The 23171-nt window shown below is 44.1% G+C and overlaps 1 protein-coding gene across 1 annotated transcript; it reads right to left on the bottom strand.

Annotated features, from left to right (window-relative positions):
* Positions 1-689: 689 nt before the first annotated feature.
* LOC133131687 (WASP homolog-associated protein with actin, membranes and microtubules) lies at positions 690-20468 on the bottom strand. Its single transcript, XM_061247092.1, has 10 exons — positions 19785-20468; positions 13756-13929; positions 12258-12408; positions 11188-11357; positions 8313-8478; positions 7233-7423; positions 6573-6659; positions 5321-5416; positions 4222-4609; positions 690-1001 (listed from the first exon to the last, which is right to left on the bottom strand). The coding sequence occupies exons 1-10, from the start codon at positions 20355-20357 to the stop codon at positions 697-699; spliced, it is 2301 nt and encodes a 766-aa protein (XP_061103076.1). The 5' UTR covers positions 20358-20468; the 3' UTR covers positions 690-696.
* Positions 20469-23171: the final 2703 nt, after the last annotated feature.

The raw sequence follows: 23171 nt of genomic DNA, 5'->3' as shown, positions 1-23171 counted from the left end.
ATTTCTGCAAGCTCATCAAACCTTTGTTGCCCCTTCAGCGGTTACAGAGAATCAGTGACACAGTATTGGCCTCGTAATTCAGAATGAGTGATTTTCATGAGTACAGTATTGGCCTCGTAATTCATAATGAGTGATTTTCACGAGTACAGTATTGGCCTCCTAATGCACTATTTTGCCGAGGATAGTAGTCCATTCCCCTTGTAATTTTGTGATGAGCGATTCTGGCGTGGATAGTATTGGCCTGGTATTTTGTAATGCTACTCCCCCGCTAACTGTCCCCACTCCCCCGGCTAACCGTCCCCACTCCCCCGGCTAACCGCCCCACTCCCCCGGCTAACCGCCCCACTCCCCTGGCTAACCGCCCCCACTCCCCTGGCTAACCGCCCCACTCCCCTGGCTAACCGCCCCACTCCCTTGGCTAACCGCCCCACTCCCCTGGCTAACCGCCCCCACTCCCCTGGCTAACCGCCCCCACTCCCCTGGCTAACCGCCCCACTCCCCTGGCTAACCGCCCCACTCCCTTGGCTAACCGCCCCACTCCCCTGGCTAACCGTCCCCACTCCCCTGGCTAACCATCCCACTCCCCTGGCTAACCGCCCCACTCCCCTGGCTAACCATCCCACTCCCCTGGCTAACCATCCCACTCCCCTGGCTAACCGTCCCCACTCCCCTGGCTAACCATCCCCACTCCCCTGGCTAACCGTCCCACTCCCCTGGCTGGCCCTCCCCGTGCTCGTCTTCCTCCTCATCCGAGTCGGAGGACACCTTCTTCATCCTCTGCATGGCGGCCTTGATGCTCCGCTCCAGGTCCGAGGCCCCGCTCTCCGGCCTTTCCGCCGGGGGCTGTACCTTCCTCAGCGTCACGCCGCGGCGGATGGCCGACATGATGCTATCCCTCAGGTCCCCTGGAGCCACGCCGGGCCCCTGGGCGGGCGGGGGGGCCACCTTCCGCAGCTGCACCGCCCCCCTCTGCAGCGAGGCCAGCACCTCGTCCATGGAGCCTGAGGGGAACAGCGTTAAAATGTGACATCAGATACCTACCCCACGGGCTTCACAAGGCTCTGAATCTCGCTTTTCTGTCATTCATAACCTTAACTTGTGACCGTTTAAGTTATTTTTTTATTACAATTTTCCCTTTAATGACTGATCTTTTTAATGTATTTTTCTTTTCTTTACCGCCTCTAATGTAACATAAGCATATGTCTCGCCTTATTACAGGCTCTCTCATGTCGAATTAAACAGTGTTTTGCTCTGAGCTTTCCGTGGTCCAGTGTTCCCTATTTTGGGCTAGTCTCCGTGAAATAAGGGTAAGGATAGTATGGAGCGGCTCTACCCAAAGTTGAGAAAATTTAGTAGGGTTTTAATAGGGGCTCAAAACAATAGTCCAAACAGTCCAAAGGATTCTTATGGTAGTTACGCTTCAGGATATGGCACTCTTGGGACTAAAGAAAAAAGTTGATTTCCAAAAATAAAATGTTTTTTAAAACCTTGGCTACAGCCTTCAGGTCAAACGTGGAACATATTATCATTACCATTTACCATTTATATATTGAAAAAGGAACTTTCTGAGTTTCTGAATTTGAATTGGTTTCAATTTCACCTGATGGGGTGGAGATCAATATATACTTTATGGGGCCCGCTCAAGACCCTAGATAAGTGTAAGCTGTCCAAGTCCAAGATTGTGCATCTCAACAGTTTAAGTTTATTTCCATTGGCATAACTTGTATGCAAGTGAAGAGGAGTAAGATGCACAGGACAGAGGCGTGTCCAATGTTAGACCAACATGAGAATGTTTGCACCACCCAGTTTCGAGATTAAAGCTGACAATAATCTGAAGGTTATTTCATCCATTTGTGGATTCAAAATGTAAGAAAGGGAGATAACTTTTTTTATTTTATTTTTTTCAGATTTTTCCCCCCTTCTCCCAATTTGGTAGCCAATTGTACCTCGTCTGATTCAATTGGAGGTAGTGGTATTAGATGTACCGCCCGTACCCTGTCCCTCGGCGGCCCGAATGAGAGCGACACGCCTTCTTCAAGCCGTCTCGTCTCGTGCCCGTTGCCGTGATTCCGAGGCACCCGAGGTGCTTATTGTGTGGCGATCTAATAACCCTGCCAAGTCCCTCCCTCTGGAGCAGCGAGCCAATTATTGCTGCCCCACGTGAGCCGGCCAAACTTGGCTTTTGGCAGGACCGAGAATCGAACCCTGGTCCCCGGTGTGCAACTGCAGCAAACTGCAACCGCAAGTCTGCTGCGTCTTAGCCTGTTGTGCCACCGCGGCTCCTGGAGATAACTTTTCTAACAGATTCAACAGATTCAATATTGAAATGATTTTCCTTCAGTTCAACAGATAAACCTTCTGCAAATCAAAGAATAGAGCAAGAATTGTATATATAGCATTTAATAATATACATTGAGTGTTCTGCAAAGGTGCAGAAACCCGATTTTATAAGTTTTCATATTTAAAGCTTGTGTGTGCCTAGAGATGTCTGAGATAGTATGAATGAGATAGGACAATTCTGTCCTCCCGTTGGTGTGTGCTTAACCTGACCAAATGTACATTTTTCAGTGAGCACAAGGAAGCACCTCCCAATATGGGAGATAAACACGCGTGTAAGGGAGCCTGAATAACTGCTCAGAAAACACATCTAACTTAAGCCAAAAAGGGCCCCAAGAATTACCTTGCCCTCACTTTATGCTCTGACTACCAAGTCCTGGAATAATGCAATTATGAGGACTCCAAGTGGAGCTTAGTATGATGGCATTCCCACCACACAATCAAACATCGGTGGGAGAGGTTGAAGAATAAAGAACAAACGTCACGTAACTTCTCCACACCATCTATGGGAGGCATTGAGAGCGTGCTGAGATGAAGTGGAATATGAGCTGTATAATCTGGTGGAGTCAGTGGCAATGGCACAGTGAAGGGGGTAATCTAGGCGAAAGGCGGCCACATCGATTACATTACATGTCATTTGGCTGACGCTTTTATCCAAAGCACGAGACAATCTCTCCTGGAGCAATGTGGGATTAAGGGCCTTGCTCAAGGTCCCAACAGCTGAGTGCATATTATCGTGGCTACACAGGGATTGAACCAATGACCTTGCGGGTCCCAGTCATATCCCTTAACTACTATGCTAAAGGCTGCCCCTCTGTAGCATGGCTTTGTTGTAATATAGTGAAATAGCTGTTTAAAAAAATAAAACACATGGAATAATAACAGACATTTTGAAGTTTGCCTCACAGTTATTTCATTTGAAATACAAAAACCACAATTTTGAAACAACTCAATACTTCAACATTTAATTGTATACAGGCAGTATCACGACAGGTATTATTGCCTGGATTTTAGAGGCTGCATCCCTATCTCATGATATTTTATCTGACTTTTCCTTACATTGTCTACTGAATGACAAATTGCAGAAGTGTATTATTGATAACTGTACTTTGACTGATTGTATGACAACTACTGTTTTTGTTTGTTTTTGAAACCCTCATGATAATGATAGAGAAGAAAAGAGTCTTGCTTAAAGGATGGAACCTGGAAAACTACTTCAGTTTGAATTGCAGAGACCGGCATCTGGAAATACTCTCTTAAATACACAGACCGTGAAACATCCCGGGAGCAAAATTCCGGGTGATGCACACAAGGGAAAGGAAGAGGAGAGGGTCATGTGTAAGAGGACACAGGGGACAGGAAGAGGAGAGGGTCATGTGTAAGAGGACACAGGGGACAGGAAGAGGAGAGGGTCATGTGTAAAAGGACACAGGGGACAGGTAGAGGAGAGGGTCATGTGTAAAAGGACACAGGGGACAGGTAGAGGAGAGGGTCATGTGTAAAAGGACACAGCGCACTTCCGATATTGATTATGAATCCAAACCCCAGGTTTGAACCAGTCTTGCGGTCATGTCTCCAAGACAAAAACATGTCTTGTTAATAAAGACAATGTAAACCAGTTTTATATGTGTCAAGAACTTGACTTGGATAATGCCAGAGATCAAGAGTGGGATCTTGAACCTGCATATACACAGGCCATAACCATCTTCTATTTTGCTAAACAAGACAAAAATATTGCCAATGATAAAAGACAGCTTTGACTCATTACAAGACTTCCGACAGAATAAGAACATTTCACACACTAATATTTTCTACTTAAGAGGAAAAAGATCTTAAATCCTATTACAAGAAATTTTTTTGCAGTGCACTGACTCGTTAACTCACCTATATTTTGCTTCAGGGTGTTTTTTGCAGCAAATGGAGTCCCTTCTTGTTCACTGCGCAGGGGCATAGGTTTGTCCTGCTCTTCAGGGTGGGGGGGTGGAGCTGGGGGGGATGGGAGGGCAGGTGGAAGGGGAGGGGGAGGGGGTGGGGGTGGGAGCGGGGGCGGGGGTGGAGGCGCCTGGTCTGGAGGGGCAGTGCTGGGTCCAGGGGCAACAAAAATCTGGACAGGAATGTCCTTTGGCTTCTGTCGGTTTTTCCTGGGTGTGGCTGTGCCAGAGGAGGGGCTTAGACTGATGATTGACAGGGGCTGGGAGGAGTCAGAAGCAGAGGGGTCCCTGGGGGCCGACCTTGAGCCTGGAGTTCTCAGCACGTACTGACCCTGCTTCTTCTGGCAAATACACAAGAGAAAAACTTCGGTGAGATGCAAGTAACTGCACTGCACTGACAATTTAGATGTAGGCCTTTATCGATCCCACATGGGGAAATTAAGGTTCCCACAACAACAGTACAGTTATAAAGTTAAAAGTCACACACAGAATATAATTTTTTTTTTTTTTTTAATTAGTTGATGATTTCATTCATTAAGGCCCTACTATGATTGAACAGCCAAGGCAACACTTTAAGAACGTTCATATGCATCAGTGATTCAAGACTAAGAGAGCAGCCTGACACTGAGCATGAGCTTACAGCTAGCTAGCACTAAACGATGGAAACCCAATGCCCCTTTACCCACAACCATACAAGCTGGTCCATACCAAGAAAAATATATAATGATAACGATACACATGCTGTTTTAAAAACTGTTCCAACTCAAGTGGATGGTGAAGTTGACACTAAAACTATAAAAGACAAGGACCGTGAGGAACGATATCGCTGGGATGAGATTCTTTCCAGCTGTATGAACTATAAAACACTGAAAACTAAAAATCCATCTGAATTCATAGGACGAATTGGTTGATGACCTACAGTAGCCAAGAGGCAATTTACAGAATGCTATCGTTCATCAGTGTGGATGCTGGTTGTAGTTACAGTTCTTCGTGTGGATGTGTCATACCCCATGAAGCCCCATTGTGGAGAGAGAAGGGCACTGTGTCATTACCTCTCTGAATGAGCGAAGCCGAATTAGAGTCCTTTCCCTCTCCTGGTCCACCCACTCCTTCCTCTTCTCTTCCTCCTCTTTCCTTTGCTCTCTTTTCTGCAGTGACAGAAATGCACATCACTTAGAGACAGCACAGACACACACATGGGGCGACATGGCTCAGGCAGTAAGAGCAGTCGTCTGGCAGTCGGAGGGTTGCTGGTTCGATCCCCCGCCCGGGCTGTGTCGAAGTGTCCCTGAGCAAGACACATAACCCCCAAATGCTCCTGACGAGCTGGTCGGCGCCTTGCATGGCAGCCAATCGCCGTCGGTGTGTGAGTGTGTGTATGAATGGGTGAACGAGAAGCATCAATTGTACAGCACTTTGGATAAAGGCGCTATATAAATGGCAATCATTTACATCATTACAGACAGCACACAGATATACACATATATATAGACACACACTGTAATAACGGAAATAATGTATAAAAGCTGTTTTATAGCTATAATCCATTGTCAGATTAATCTACAAGGCGTATAACGTCCTTATCTTTGTTGTATTCTTAGCACTAGGAACTATATTTCCCCCAAGGGTCTTTCAGTGCACTTGTCCCTGGTTACGGGTATACACTTTGTTGTACGTCGCTCTGGATAAGAGCGTCTGCCAAATGCCTATAATGCAATGTAATGGAAAAGCAGGTAGAAAATTAGATAAGCTTAGTGTTTGCCATAAGAAAAAGGTCATTCAACGTTTCTTATCTTGAAAACTGCTCAATTGTGATGAAGATTCCTGTGTACACTAGGCATAACCAACTCAACACACGCATCATAACAGAGCACACACACACACATATCACAACAGAGAGCACACATACGCACATCACTAAAAGAAGGAACTACACACACATATCACTAACAGACAGCACACACACACACATCACTAAAAGAAGGAACTACACAAACATATCACTAACAGGCAGCACACACACACACACACACATCACTAAAAGAAGGAACTACACACACATATCACTAACAGACAGCACACACACATCACTAACAAAGACAGCACACGCATCACTAAAAGAAGGAACTACACATACACAAACACACACACACACACACACACACACATCACAACAGAGAGCACACACACACATCACTAAAAGAAGGAACTACAAACACATACACACATACACACATACACACATATACACACACACACACACACACACACACACACATCACGCTGCTATCCGTGGTGACTCACCAGTTGGATGGCGTGATGCTGGGCGAACTGTGCCACACTCTGCTGGCCCTGCCGGTGCTTCTCCTCGTGCACGTCCACACACTGGTCCTGACGACGACAACCAGCCCGGTCAGGCCCAACCCCACTCCTACCAACACTCCACAGCTAACCGCTTTCATCACAACTCTACCCAGTAACCAGAAGAACCAAAACATTCTCTTCGGCAAGCAGCTACAGACAATAATCCTCCTGTCTCTACAAACGGCTCTAGAAACAGGGCCAAAGCAGAAAAGTTACATCAAATTGAGAGACAATAGCACTTTTTTTTGCTAAAAATATTCAAAAATATTTCCAATGAGTTAAGACAGTTTGACTCATTTCAAGATTTGCCAATAGAATAAGACATTTTCACCTAAGACAACATTAACTTAAAACAAGCCAATATTTTCTGCTTGAGAGAAAGAAAAAAAGAAAAAAGATCATCAGTCTTATTACAAGACTAAAATGCTTGTTAAAATGATCACTTTTTGCAGTGCAGAAGCTAAGATCTACAGAGAGTCTTAAATACGAAGCCCATGTCCAGGCTGGGTCTCAAAGAACGGGGGTGGGGCGAGGTAGGGGTGGGGAGAGGTAGGGGTGTGGGTGGGGTAGGTAGGGGTGGGGAGAGGTAGGGGTCCACACCTTCTTGTTGCGGAGGTATGCCCTCCTGGCACAGATGGCTCCCCTCTTGGTCTCCAGCTGCTGAAGCCGTCGGTTCAGTTTGCTGAGGGTTGGACTGCTGGCGTCCCTCTGGGACCCTGCTTGGTCCATCATGCTCTGGAGCACCACCGGGTCCTCACAAGCGTCGTAATACACCACCTCCTCCTTCAGCTCTGCAGTGCATACGGTTTAGCAAAATAAATGCTTGACTCGGACCTGGAAGGTTGGTGGTGTGAGATCAGTGCAGCTGTTGGGCCCTTGAGCAAGGCCCTTAACCCACACATTGCTCCAGGGTGATTGGCCACTGCTTAGTCAAATTAACTAAGTTGCTTTGGATAAAAGAATCAGTACTAATGTAATGCAACACAGTCACTCACATATTCCCACATTCATTCACTCACTCATTCACTCTTTCACTCACTCGTTCAGTAGAATGCAAGCATTGGTGAACAGAACCTCCTCCTTTAGCTCAGCAGAGAAAAATAGCACAATTGCCTCATTCCAACAAAGGCATGACTCACTCACTTAGGATTATGAATTCAGAGGTTTAGTGAAGTTAAAACGGCCCTTTTCTCACGATTTATCACTATGTAGAATATAAAGAGAAGCAAAGCTACCAAAAGCCACAGGGACCAAAGCTTCTCTTTTTTAGAAAATAAGAACAAAGTCAAGCGCATGTTTATCCAAGAAGATGCTGAAAAATAAACCCTGTTCCCCTAGAGCTATGCTTAAAAGGGCATTTGCATATCTAAAATATTTTTGAAAGGCATTGTTTATGCACCATGCAACAAATAAATCAATGGTTTGGGAGGCAAATGCTACGCTACTGTACCAGCTTTTTAACACAGATATTGAATGTAATAAGTATCTCTCTTTGCAGCCTAGGTAGGACCAATGTGTTTTTAAATTGAAATTGACGTACAAAGACATGAGAGAATAATTACCTTTCAGCTGAACATGTTTTACAAGGTTATTTACTCATTTCAAAGCCACAGGTCGTACAGTATGGGAGTAATTTTGAGCCGTCACGAGTCTCCAGGTGCAGTGTCGGAGCATGAGTACCTCTGATCTGTCGCCGCACTGTGTCTATCTGCGCCACCAGAAGAAGCTCCTCATTCTTCAGGCTCTCGAACTTGACGTCGTACAGCTCGAGCTGGGCCTCGTAATACAGCAGCTCCAGCTGATCCACTGACTCCATCCCCTCGCTGTTCTCAGCAAGGCTTCTCATCTGCACACAGCAGAAAGGCCCCTTTACACATTTTACATTTACACTTTACATTTTACATTTACACTTCAGTCATTTAGCAGCTTTAATCCAGTGCCGTTCCTCAACAAGTGAAAAGCATCAAAACACACATGTAGAGCAGTCATAAACACAAACATTAGTCACAGTTAGAGCAGTTTTTTGAATGTATTTATATTTAAAACATTTTTAAAGGTATAGAATCAGGATATTGGGGGGGGGTTGAGCATCTAGGCACAGCCCAGGAAACCTAGGGATTTGTGTCGGTGGGGGGCTCCATGTCTCCCATCCAATCAGCTTTGCTAAATTTAGGCTGAGTACACTCGTTTTATTTGATTACGGGAGCAGCTGGCTTTCTGCAGTGATTAGTTGCCTTTGTCAGGACTGTGTGCTTCTTTCCACAGTAGGGGCTGAGACCAGGATCCGTCACGTTTCCATAGGAGAGAGAGCTGTGCGTGTCAACCGAGCTGAACGGAAAGCTACCGTTCGGGTTTTGGTTTACTTTGCCTTTATTATTGATGAGCTGTTCGATGTAAAATAATTAACACCGCATATCACAGCAACACAAGCGCCTGGTTAACTGAGCTCGTAGCACATACAGTCAGGATCACACACCTATACACAAAAAATTACATGGTTTACTTTTCAGCTCGGTCAGCACACAGCTCTGTCTTCTACGGCAATGTGATGGTTCCCCAGTCTCATCCCACTACTGTGGAAAGACGCACTTAAAAAAAAAACCTGGACTAATTCACAACGTGCTCCAGATGTGTACTTAACCAGTAGACGTGGTCTTCAGATATTCCTGCTTGCTTCCCGCCAATCACGCGCCTGACACATGCACATACAGCGGCTACATTTGCATGGTAGGGAGGCCTGACTGAAAACACCTAATAAAAATTCAAATCATATCGATCCATCTCCCACCACCGCAGGCTCAAAAACAAGTGCAAAATCGCAGACTCTGCTCCACACATCTCCGCCAAACACGCAAGACTTCGCTCAAATGAACCCCAAGGTCAGAGACGCAGTAACAGAAATGTTTTTTTTGGTTGTTTTTTTTGTAGTACACAGATGTGAAACTGGACACAAGCCAATCAATGATGTTTCACAGAGTCCGCATCTCAAACAACAGCCTGTAGCCTAGGTTGGTGGTTCAAGCCCTGGTGTAGCCACAGGAAGAGCCGCGCAGTTGTTGGGCCCTTGAACAAGGCCCTTAACCCCCACATTGCTCCAGGGGGGATTGGCCCATTCTTGGTCTAGTCAACTGTATGTCGGTTTGGATAAAAGTGTCAGCTAAAGATAAAAATGTTTTTATAACTGTATTAAACAGAGACAACAGGCAAAATTGGGAAGGCTACGAGAAACTGCTCTAATGGAGTAAAACACACTCGTCAGCCTGGGATATAATCTGCATTGCCAAGGTGTCAGACCACTAATGAACACAGCGCTTTTCAAAAGCCAAGGCTTTCAGTACAGAGTCGGCATATTTACAGTTAAAAAGCACCCTTCAACCATGACTTCAACTGCAAAACAGACAAAGCTTTTGTTTTTGTGTTAAGCAAATCTACGGAGCATTTAAAATTGATTTAGCCTTATTTGGATCCACACAACTGTGACAGGGAACGTGCACCAAAGCCCTGTTTGAATTTCAACTGACACAAAATGTCAACGGCGGTTATTGCACACGTCTTAATTCACACTCGGATCTGAGAACAGACTCATCACTGCTATATTTATATCGTATTTCAGCAGCCTCCAGGTGCCAAAACAATCACGGTGTCAAGTTTTATTTCACAACGTATTTATTTTTGGTGAGTCAGTAATAAAGAAGCTGGAATCCAGTAAACTTACTGGACTCACCGAGTAGCAGGCATCGGGCAAACACTTTTCTACACTTTACTGAGTTTGTTGTCTGGTGTGTTGGAACCTATGAGATACTCTCATAATGCACCCCACCTTCTGGTCCTCTTGGTACGCTCCAGGCAAGATCAATCAAACACAGAAAACTATCCAAAACAATTACGTATTTGACCCAGGACTGCCGTCTAAAAAATTGTCTAATAAATAGATAATAAAGTGCTCACAGAGTGTATATTTATTGATATATCCCAATATATATTCCAATTTTGTAAGGGAATGCCGTGCACAGGACCCACATGTCCAAAATTAATCCCATTTATAACACTGTGGTTGTCCCTTTTAAGGACCCGAATAGCTGAATAGCTCCTCGGTCTAGAGACCAGATGTGTGTTCAAGATGATGAAAGAGTGCATTGAACTATGTTCAAACAGACACTGTTGAATGATTTGAAATGAACATTCCATTTAGTTCACCACCAACCAGCTTTTTTTAATACAAATGGACACAGCTTCGGTCCAAAACTACTAGCTAGCTGATTAGCTACTCCTTTTTTAAGGGTAAGAACAAATATTACATTGATTACAGTGCATTATAACAGCCAAATGATTTGTTCTCTCCACTGCTTCCCCGTTGGCAGCCATCTTCGCTGTGCACTACAGTTTCTACATGTTAGCTAATGTTGGCTAATGTTAGTGGCGAACAGAAAGAAGTTTGAATATATTGGTGAACGTTAGCTAACGTTTACTTTCTTGAATGCTGGACCAGGAGTCCTATCTGAGGGACGGCCTCCCGTAGCCCCTCGCCACCCTGCCGCCCAGTGGACCCCCTTACCCGGTCTCTGATGTCCTCCTTCCTGCGGTTCAGACACATCTCCTTGGCCCTCATTAGCTGGAGCGTCTCCTTGGCCAGCAGGAACTTCAGCTTCTCCAGCCTGGGGGCGGCCGACGCCCAGGAGGCCTGGCCAAACCTGAGCCTGTCCTCCTCCATCTGTCTCAGCATCCCTATGGACACACCCGCCTTCTCATCATGCCTCCAGGCCAGGCCGCCAGCACGGCACCAGCACGAGGGGAGCTGGCATCGCTTTCCTCGCCCGTGCAGCGCCTGACTTAGCAACATCACACTAGCGGCAGCAGCGCTGACACTGTAACCCTTAAGTAGTTTAGAGGTAAAGTAGTTTGGAGTTAAAGTCGTTTGGAGATAAGGTTTCAACCTAAAGTTCAGTTTCAAATCCCAGGTGTAGCCCAACAGTGAGAATCTCTCCCTCTCCACTTCAGCTAGTGTGTGGTGAGCGTTCTGCTGCAAAATGGCTGCCGTTGCATCACCCAGGTAGGTGCTACACATTGGTGGTTACGGTGGGTTTCCCCCTCATCACGGTAAGGCGCTTTGGGTGTCTAGAAAAGCGCTATACAAAATGCAATGATCTATCTAGCTATCTAAAGTGCTTAATCAGCTACATGTATGGATAATAGTCAGGAGCTGTACAGATCATACGCTGCGTTTTCACTGATCTGATTGGCGTGTATGTGACAGGAGGGCCTTTTAACAGTCTTGTCTACTGCTCAGGTTGTGATGAACACGCATTTCTCTATAGTCAGGCTACACATTGGCGCTGTATATATGTCACACATTTGTTAAATAAATGTTGCCCGGTACACTGTCGTTTGCTTACTGCTACTGCATCAGAAAGCAGAAACACTCTTGGCTGAATGCATCTAAGGCAAATGTGTGTGCATCCAGCGTACAGCACCAGAGCTTTTCTAGCGCAAGTCAAAAATGAGTGACACGTGGCCAAGGTGCAACTAAATAGATGGAAAACAGACAACTAAAAATAAATAAAAACGGGTTCCCCTGTGGAATCAAGCCAAAGAACACGTTCAGAAGCCTTCTGTCTAGGAGTGTACCTGCCAGTGCCTTGGACGTCTCCACAAAGTAGTCGACGGTGATGTCCTGTATGGAGCTCACTGCATCCTGGGCCCTCTTCCTCCAGTCCTGCGCCTCCTTCTCCAGAACCGCTATTCTCCTGGGGCCCAGCTCCTCCAGCTCCAGGGATTTCTGCAACATCCCAGGGAGGGAGGGAAAAACACCCTGATGTAACCACTGTTTTTTTAACCTCACCTGCTGGCTATTTTGGGGGGTTAGACCTGGTGTTTGTGCTTCTGCTAAGCTGAATCTGCTACACTGTAAAGTGTCTTTGTGACAGTCTTCTGTAAAAAGCCCTACACAAAGAGAATTGAATTGAACCTGTATTCCTTGTTATCCAGTTACATAGCTGCATAAGGAGGGAGGACATGGAGTGAGGTGCTGACTGACGGAGAGCAGTCATAAACAGAGAAATATCTTCCCACACTATAGTGCTCCCAAATAATTTATTAGAGAAATCAACGCCTTGACACAGTCTTCTTCCCTGAAGAAACGTCGGTTTTTCCAATAAATTAGAACATAAGAGTGTGCGACTGTCTTTTTCTCCTCATCCAATAACATGAGGAAATCTTCTTTCATCTTATTCATGACACCCCCCCAGACACACACACACGCACAATATTGTGCACCTGACAAAAGCCATACCAATTTGGACACCTTTTTTTTTTTCCCTTTTTTTAATTTCTTCTGCTTCTTCTTTTTTCTGTATTCATGCCCAGGTTTCAGGGCTATCTATGCTGTAACCAGAGCACGGTGACAGTGGCACGATCCTTTTGCTCCTGATTAATCTCTTCTGTCAGGATGACCTGGTATTCACTGGAGCTTGTGATGGCATCAAGAAATTGCCATAGCTTCAGTTCACTTACTAAATATAGGTTGCCTTCTTGCAACAAAGAAATGCCATTTCAAATGTTTCAAATTATTAATTGAATTTAAGCAGCTGATCAATGAGAGTGATTCTGAGCAAATGTAGTCATTTCAGGCACTTGTAATGACTGGACCGCATTCAGTGGATGGGTAAATCAGCCAACGCTAGAAATTAATTCATTCAGAAGGAATGATCAAAGCCATCACTCTCTACATTTACTTGACCAATCCAACGGGTTGTTTAACCGCAACAGCAAAATCTTTCAGAACGAAAAACAAAGGAACCCCATTTCCATGCACTCAGAAATAAAGGCACTATAACTGTCACTGGAGCGGTACCCTATAGGTACAGAAAACTCTACCCCTAGCCAGTAATACATAATTAATTTGTACCTTTTTTTGCTTGGAAAATGTACTAATTTGTACCCAAAGAGAACATAACTACTTTCTGGGTACATTTTTGGAAATTTGATCCTTGAAGAACAAAAATGTACTATCTAAATGTACTAATCTATTGTCACTGTATTTCTGAGAGTGTGCTGATGTCGTTTTAACACTCCTTCATTTACTAGATCTTATAAAACCTTTAAAAGCACAGTTTAGTAACCTCACCAGGATGTCCATTTTGTACAGCATGGCCAGTTCTCTCATGTCCCGGAAAGGCTGCAGGAGGTACTGATAGAACAGTGTCGCCGTGGTAACCAGCTCCTTGTAAGCCTCGTCCTCTTCTTCATACATCTTTAACAGGAGGACTAGCTTGTCAGTTGTTTTGTGTTGTATGATGATCTGTAACAAAGGTTTGGCGTTGGCATCATAATTTGGGCAATGGTGAGAAAATATCTGCATACTGAGGCACAAAAACATTTTATTACTTTGATATCAATCTTTATAAATGGCATAAATGACTCTACAAATGACTGCCACCTTAATCTTAAGATAAAGGTTTACATGCTTGTATGCGTATCGTATGGTCCTTTGAGGGCCACACTGGAAATAAGCTTTCACGCTCTCTCGTTTAATCCTCTGTCATTTTTAATGAGTGGGACTGGAGGAAGTTCCAGCTTCAACTTATTGAATAAAAATCAACCAATTAATCGATACTTGGCAGGCCCCTGAAATGAACTAAATTTCTAATTAAATTAAGAACCAATGTTTTAGATGCATCAGAAACTTATGAAATGTTAAAGTGCTCTATTTGAAATTGAAAATGAAAATGAAAGAAATTAAACAAGATGAAAGAGGAGCAAAGAATGCTTCCCATAAAAAATAAATCAATATTCAGAATTTAGTACATGGAGATGCACACATTCATGAACAGTAGCGAATCCGCAATTCAACAGCTAAAAACGGCAAGGGATATTCTTAGAGCCTTCTTTGTACTGCTGCATCCATTCGGAACTAAACGAAGATGCGAAGTGTGGCTGCTAATTAAGACAATTAGGCTATCACCCCAGTTGACACGCTAAATACTACTTACAGGCCTGTATTTCATAGCACGGCATGGAATAAGTGTTTCTGGTTTCTGTTAGGTCGGGACCGTGTAAAACATGCTGGGAAGCATAAATGAGACAAACAGTGTGAAATGGGATGTTCTGGACAGTGCGCATCATCACACACAGGCCGAGGCAGCGCTACAGGTTTAATAACGCGATGTGAAACCGAGCTCTCAAAAGAAAGACAAAATAAATTTGTTTCTGCAGTCCAATGGTTCTTCAGCACAAGCCAAGCTTATTATAACGAACTCCTAAGCTGCCTGACAAGTGAAAAAAGCATTGCCTGGGTGAGTCATGTGGCAGTTTGAAGCAGAATTCTCGCAGTCGCCCATTCTGGGCCGCCCACTGATGTCGGCCTGAAAGGACCGAGCCGGAGATGGAAGCGCTGACGGACACAGGAGCTCCGCACTCCTCCCACGCAGGGGGAGCACTGCGCACATCCACCACCAAATCCGATCCACACACCCACGGGACTACGTGGATTATCAAAATCAATACAGAGGGGGTCTAATGACTCCCCATCTCCGTATTTTTAGAATCTGAATTCGAAGCCCGTACAATGCCGAGAACCACTTATTGACAATCCTCAACAAGCAGTCGGGGGAGTCCCGGCAGATACGGTAGGCTAATTGCGGTCTTCACCGGCATGTATTAGGCTACTACTAGAGAGAGAGAGACAGGGCGACTCAACAAATAAACAAACAGAAATCTTCAACGTTAACTCTCATGGGATGCTGGCAGAAATAATAGGCCAAAAAAACAAAACAAAAACATTATAAACCATACAATATGCACAAAAACTTTTCTCAGGCCTCAATTTGGAAAGAAGCACATTGCCCTGGGTTGATTTGTTAAAGCAATCCGGGTGCATGTGTGCCTAGTACGTAACCAGTATAGGCGTAGTACCAGATTGCCCGAATTCCCTCTGCCAGACTAGGCCCAGCCACATATTTCTATCAGCGTTTATTGATACAACTTCCACATGGAATTGAGGAAGCACAGACAGTCCGCTCTCATCCGAAGCATGTGACGTCAGCCGCCACTTCAACACGAGGTAGTCCACAAGACACTTGACAGCTGACCTGCAGAGTACGGACAGCAGGGGTCGCTTTAGCAGCATAACACTATAAATCCTCCCCTCCCTGGGCAATGTTACAGCTAATTGGGCTTTAACCTGCGGGGCTGCCAGCCACTGGCAACGCCCAGGCCTACTCCAAGACATTGCTGCTACAGTCAAATATTTTCTGTTCAATATCGCGCTATAACGCCAAACATTTATCTTAATGCTAGAAATAATAATAACTAGATATGTCATAAGTCCTTGTAAGGAGAAAAGGATTTGATTTCAACAAGAACAAGAGAAATAGGTATCTAGTGCTACAGGGTGAAGCACAGATTATTTACTTTAGATACAGTTACTCATCAAAAGGTGCAGTTAATTGACTTCAGTTATACGGTACAACTCGAGCGTGCCCTCTCCTGGGAACACACAGAACTATTCTCACACAAAAAAATTTGTTCTCACCACCGACCTACTACTTGTGCCCTTGACCCTATCCCCTCAACCCTCCTGCAGGCAATCACACCTGACATCCTCCCATTTGTCACCTCCCTTGTGAACTCCTCCCTGTCTTCTGGATGCTTTCCCTCATCCTTCAAGAGGGCCTACATCACCACACTCCTGAAGAAGCCCACTCTGGACCTCTCCTGCATACAGAACTACCGTCCGGTATGTCTCCTTCCTTTTCTAACCAAATCATTCAACAAGCCGCCTCTAACCAACTCTCTTCCTCTCTTCCTTATTCTCACAGAATCACCTGCAGGACCCCCACCAGTCCAGCTTCAGACTTGGCCACTCGACAGAGACCGCACTCTTCTCCATCAATGAATCCCTTCAGGCTGCACGAGCAGCCTCCCTCTCCTCTGTCCTGATCCTTCTAGATCTCTCTGCAGCCTTTGACATGGTCAACCACTCCATCCTCCTATGCTCCATGGTATCTACATGGATCTTTGGCACAGCCCTAGACTGGATTAAATCCTATCTCTCTGACCTCAGGTGACCTGGGCTGGTAAATTATCAACCCCTCCTCCCCTTAGTACAGGAGTTCCCCAGGGCTCAGTCCTCGGCCCCCTCCTCTTCTCCATTTACACCAGATCCCTTGGCCCTGTTATCTCTGCTCATGACATGTCATATCATTGTTATACTGATGACCCCCAACTCTTTCTCTCCTTCCCCCCCATCCGACACACAGGTCTCTACCCGTATCTCTGCCTGCCTGAGAGACATCCAGAGCTGGATGGACAACCACCATCAGATGGCAGCCCAGGTAAAACGGAGCTAATCTTCATCCCTGCTCTAACCTCTCCCTTCTCTGATTTTTCCATTTCACTAGGGGATACCAGTGACCTCATCCCCCAGGGCAAAAAACGGGAAAAACTTGGAGTGGTGATGGACACCAGATTGTCCTTCTCCGAGAACATCGCAGCGGTGACCCGGGCATGCAGGTTCTTCCGGTACAACATCCAGAGAATCCATCCCTTCCTCACTACCTACCCTGTCCCGCCTGGACTACTGCAATTCTCTGCTGGCCGGCCTTCCAGCATCCGCCGTCAGACCCCTACAATTGATCTAGAATGCCACAGCTCGTCTGGTATTCAATGTCCCCTGCTCTGCGACCTCCACTGGCCTGTTATGGCTGGCATCAAATGTAAAACTTGGGTGCTCGCATACCAGGCAGTTAAGGGATCAGCCCCTGCATACATTCAATCTCTTATGAGAACCTATACAACAGCCAGACCACTCCATTCCACTAATTTGGGACGCCTGGCACCTCGCCCCCGTCGCACCTGCACTTCTCAGTCATGACTGCTGTCTATTCTGGCCCCATGGTGGTGGAATGATCTTCCTGTGGATGACTGAACAGCACAGTCTTTGACCACTTTCAAGCGCAGATTGAAGACTCATCTCCTCAGGCTGCACCTTCCCTCCCTACATGGCTACTGTGATTAGCCTTGTGTATGCCATAGATTATAATACCACTTATGTATAGTTATTGTTGTACCCCAGGGTATTCTAGCTGCCAACCTTGGTATGCTAGTTGGTAAGTTGATGTATTCTTCAAGGGTTCAAGTTGTATCTATGTGATCATGCTAGGACTCGGAACTCTAATTTCCACTAGGGTCCTCATCGCACTTGTCCCTGAGTTTGATTTGCACTTCATTGTACATCGCTCTGGATAAGAGCGTCTGCTAAATGCCTGTAATGTGATGTAATATAATGTAATATTAATTATGACAGCTATTGCTATCAATATACTATGCTATCGGTAGGCTGCAATTGCTTGTTATAACAAGATTTCTATTTCTTTATTTGCCTCAATAATTGGTACCACAACACCTTTTTGCTGTGCAGGCTCTTTTAGGTACTTCATAGCAAGCCAGTTTTTGCGGCCAACTAGCATTGTGAATCGTGCAGTGTTGCCACTATAGTTATTTATGACAGTGGACATTGACACGGGTCCTTTGTATTTACTGAGCTCACCACTGCTCTTTCTCCTGAAAAATAGAATCAACCATACATAGTGAAAGCTCTCTTCTACCTGCACTAAGGAAGCAACTGGACACACCTAACAACTAACCTAACACCCAACACCTGTGAAGCCATTTCTCCAAAAAATTATGGTGCCCTGAAATTGGGAGACTGTTTAAAAAGTGATGTAATTTCTACATGGTAAAACCAAAATATATAATAATACCGTTTAATTAAAGCAAAATTAAATGGAGAAAAAAATGTCTTTGTCCCAAGACAAAGACATTCACTATGTGCCGTATTTCCTTCCCTGTCCCATTGTTTTTCCATCCCTTAAAGATACAGATCAGATCTCCACAGAGTGCAACACGAGTACTGGGTGAAAACATTGGTTCATGCATGCCTTCCTACAATTCATAAGCCTCCTTGCCTGGTATTCAAATCTTCTACAAATTCATATTCCAGCTCCCACTACACACTTCAATTCAAATATGCTCACTGGTGTGGTGCAGTGTTCATATGTCACCCAGAAATTGCGCACACAAAACCGTTGGTTTGCATTTGGGACAACAAACTATATTATACAGTTCCATCATTTGGGCTAATGACATGCATCAAAGGATGCATTACTTCACCATAAAACAGATACACATTAAACCACAGACCAGTAATAGCTGAGTAAGACTACAAAAAGCAATAAATGCACTTCCTCACAAGGACCATGTTTTTCAGAAGACATTCCACAAGTATGGTTGGCTGAACTCAACAGGATGTAGAAATTACACAGACTGTCACACAGCTATGAACAACTTGCCATTCACAACTAAAGTGACTCGGGTTGGATTCATCCCATTCATAAGAGGTGTACTGAGAAAGATTATCTCAAACATAAATTCCTTAAACGGGCAGCTTTGTTAATATTGTGGAAATTGAAAGTGAATATTCAATCAGTAGCCTAAACTTAGTAAATAATGTTTTTGTAATGTGAACCCTCAGTCGAGCAGTCAACGTCAATCACTGTAAATCACTTTGAGAGTGACAAAAACATTACATAAATGCAAGGCATGTATTGTTGTAACCACTGAGAAATTGACAACAGATGCCAGATATTTTACTTTGGAGTAAAACACTGAAAAACCGAAAGTCCTGATTAAGCACAAAGTAGTGTTTATTCCTTCCTTACGCTCGCCTAAGAATACAGCTAATGAGGTTGCTCATTATTTTCATTTTCTAATTTTATCTAGTAGTCTAGTGATGTAGTATGCACAGGCCATAGTACCCCGTAGCTACATGTTCCATACGGTGAGCAGGGTGTATTTTGGTGCCACCTTTATGTAGTGCCACCTATCAACTAACCATTATGAGTGCCAGTGTGAACGAATGTTGTCATGTGACTCAGATGACACAATCATTCCGTTCTGACTTTGATCCGTTTTTTCAAGTCACGTGCCTGACGTCTTGAACGAACTCTACTCTGAGCAGCGTTCGCCCGGCGTATATGAACTGAAGCAAAGGTAAACGTAACGCAAAAGATAGTAAGTAAAGTTTATTTCAGTCCTTAGTTTATCTGCCAACAATAACAAGCTAGAAATCGTCAAGAACAGCACCGCGCAGCTCACCTTCCTCAGATCATCTTTTGCTCGGACAACTTGGTCTTGCATCGTTTTCCTCTTAAACTCCTGTAGGTTTTCGAAGTACTCTTCAACATCCCGTTCATCCTGCATAAATAAAGAATCAAGCACAATCTTCCGACCACATACATCAACAGCAGTGCAGAAATATTTCTCAAGCTGTCGGCAAGGTGTATCCAAATCCCTCTCGGGTTCGTCCGGGCTGGAAGTACGGTTAAAAAAAATGATGTCCCATATATTTCCCCCCTCGAAATCAGCCAAGTTGGGGAAATATGGCTGTAGAACATCGCTAACACCTGTAAACTGCCGATGGATATTTTTAAGATGTTCGACCGAGAACAGTCCGGCCCAGCTGGTCTGAGTGTCTTCGGAGGCTAGCTCTTCTTTTCGTCTCAGTCGCTGTAGAGTCCTGTTGTGACAAGTGACCGCAAACTTGCATTCGATAACATTCCACTGTACTATAAAGCCAAGCTTAAATGTCTCGGTTTCTTCAAATATATTACTTTTTATAGCTACCCATCCTTCCAGACTGTCTAAACGTTCATAGTCTGCAGTCGTCATTTTAAATAGATCTGTACAGCTGGTATTTTACAGTTGTGTTTACACCTTCCGCCATTTGCAAAACATTAAATTTCAACTTTGACCCCATGGCGAGTCACGTATCACGTGTCAGGGAAACCCCCCGCTGGAAGCAAAGACCGTCGATTTAGCCTATTTTCCTTACCAGGCGTTATCGGATCGAATTGCGGTAATTCCACAGAAAGGGAGCTTAAGTTGGAAATATTGCATTGTCATGCAACCATAGATCATAGGAAAAAAAATATAAAAATTTGACTGCACACTTGTAGGATAAATTTACTGAAGGATAAAGAAAAGTCCAGCCGCTAATGAATTGGCCTACACCAAGTGAATACCGTGCGAGTGGTATAAGCTTTGCTCATAAAGTTACCTGCTCCGGGACAATGTATAGCTTCCGTTGTATCGAAACCGTTATAAATAAGATGTGCATTTCTTTAGGCTTTTGGAGCAGATCATTTCACGGTTTTATTTTCCCCTTAAGTCTATTGTGGGCGTGATAGCCTCACAACTGTTCACCGCTCCAGTTGACATACTCGAAATTAAAGTAGAACTGTGATAAAATCCGAGCTTCATAGAGTGAAAAAATACATTGATGCTCAGTACATATTTAAAAGCACCCCTGTATAATTTCACCCCATGTAATGATAAACTAGTATATTAAAGAATCGTTAAAACCTCAAGAACGTTCGACCAGTGTGGGAATGAGAAGCTGATAAGCCTCAGATTCCCATTGAGGTTTATAATACTAATTGTGTTTGTAAATCCACAACTGTGAAGCAAATGAGCCCCTTAATGTCATCAAACTATAATATTCCGGCTGATTGAGACATTTGCTTTCCTTTGTTTGTGGAATTCTGTCATCTTTACACCATGTGAAAGTAGTTCGTTATAAACGCACATGAGTTTGATATAGGGTGAAGTCAGGTAATTTGGGACACTTCAGTTCCTGGGTCTGCCCTCACCACCAGTCATAAGAATTACCTGAACCAAATGACCTGAATTCACCCTACTCAAATCGATTCAAACACCCTTTAATTAATTTCGTTTAGTACATTTACGTACTAAAATGGTGTGACCTTTAAGATTTAAATTAATGTATAATTAAAATAATTTTGCATACAAGTAAACATTTAACCAACTTTTGTTTCACTGTGAAGAATGACAGCCTGTACATTTAGAGGGTTTTTTCACATTTCTGCTCATTTTAAACACCATATGTATATGCCGATACCCCATCAGAGCCAAATTAGATGCATTTAAAAAAAACACAAACACACAAAATACAGAATTTAGGGAACTGACAGATCCAGCCAAAACCACCCTTTTAATGTGTAGTGCTTCCCCCCCTTAGTGCAACTTCACTGCCACCTTTACACTTTTTAGAATGGCTAACAGAACCTGCCATGTTTCTTGCCATTCCATCCAATATATTCAGTAATGCAGAAGGCCATTTAAACTATGCTTTATAACAAAATGGAAAGTAAAATTGAGGTGTAATAGAAACCAGTGCATTTCCTGTCGTGCAGTAGTTTGAACAATTCAAATGCACATCAAATAATTTCCTGTTAAAAAAAAAAAAAAAAAAAGAAGCAGATAGATTTGTGCAGACAGGTGAATCTGTGCACGAATCAAGCACTCCACACTGTAGTCCAGGGCAATCGTCACATTGTTTAAATGGGTTTTCTGCCTTTTTCCAATCTAGCATTAACAGGTATGCTGTATCTCTCTACAGCAAGGGTGTCAAACTCCAGTCCTGGAGGGCCGCAGTGTCTGCTGGTATCTGTGGTTTCCTTTCAATCAGCAGCCAATTAAGGCCTTCAGAAGGTGTGTGAACTCTAGTCATTAAAAGATGTTGAAACTGATCGAGGTGAAACGCACCAAAAACCAGCGGACACTGCGGCCCTCTAGTTTGACACCCCTGCTCTACAGTATACACCATCACTATATTTAGCATAGACATTGGGTCAATTAATTCCCTGTTAAATGCAAGGGCATGCACTATAAATTTAGTGCAGTAACAGGTTTCATTTTGCTTAAGAATTATCGACAAGTAATCCAGTTTATGGCTATTCCATAATAATTTGCCCTCAAGTTAGTGTAGCCACTTACTTGGGTGCACATTTGAAAACAAGCCAAAACCACAGTAAATATGCAAGAGGCCTGATCGATGGGAAACTAAGGCCATTCAAGGGAAAGCTCTACCAGATCAGTGGATTTACAGCCACATGTACTCCAGCAGTGCATCATCTGTACATTTCTTGTACAAAAGTAGAAAGTACAGACTTGTAGCTAAATACAGAACATTTAAAGGAAGGTGTTAGGCTAGTCAGATTTAATATTGACCCTATGTTCAATTTACTTAAATCCTACAAGAAATTCAAAAGAAAATGCATGAAATATTGTTCAGCAATGTCTCCTTTCCTTTCTGAACAAAGTTTTGCCCGAGACCCATAATTAAAGGAGCATGGGAGGGAGGGTACTGCAAAACATTGATGGCATAACTGCTGTATCAGATTGCAGAACCACCCAGAAGGGCTATTTTTAGGCTATATCCTGCTGCCTCCTGTTATTCTATTCCAGCTTTCAACATTTCCCTTTGGATCCACATTTGCTACTCCAACCGGTCTGTAAAACAATTCACCCAAATTTGGGAAAGCAGTACCTCCTGGGTTAGGATTGTAAACATTGGTGACTCCACAACATAAGACTAGAGGTGAAGTCCTGACTGGTCCACACAGTGAAACGGTTTACAAATTAACAGAACCTCCAATCTGTTCCAATGACTAAGGCCAAATG

Source organism: Conger conger, chromosome 6 (genome assembly GCF_963514075.1).
Source record: "Conger conger chromosome 6, fConCon1.1, whole genome shotgun sequence".
Taxonomy (NCBI): Eukaryota; Metazoa; Chordata; class Actinopteri; order Anguilliformes; family Congridae; genus Conger; species Conger conger.
This window is presented reverse-complemented; position numbering and strand designations above follow the sequence as displayed.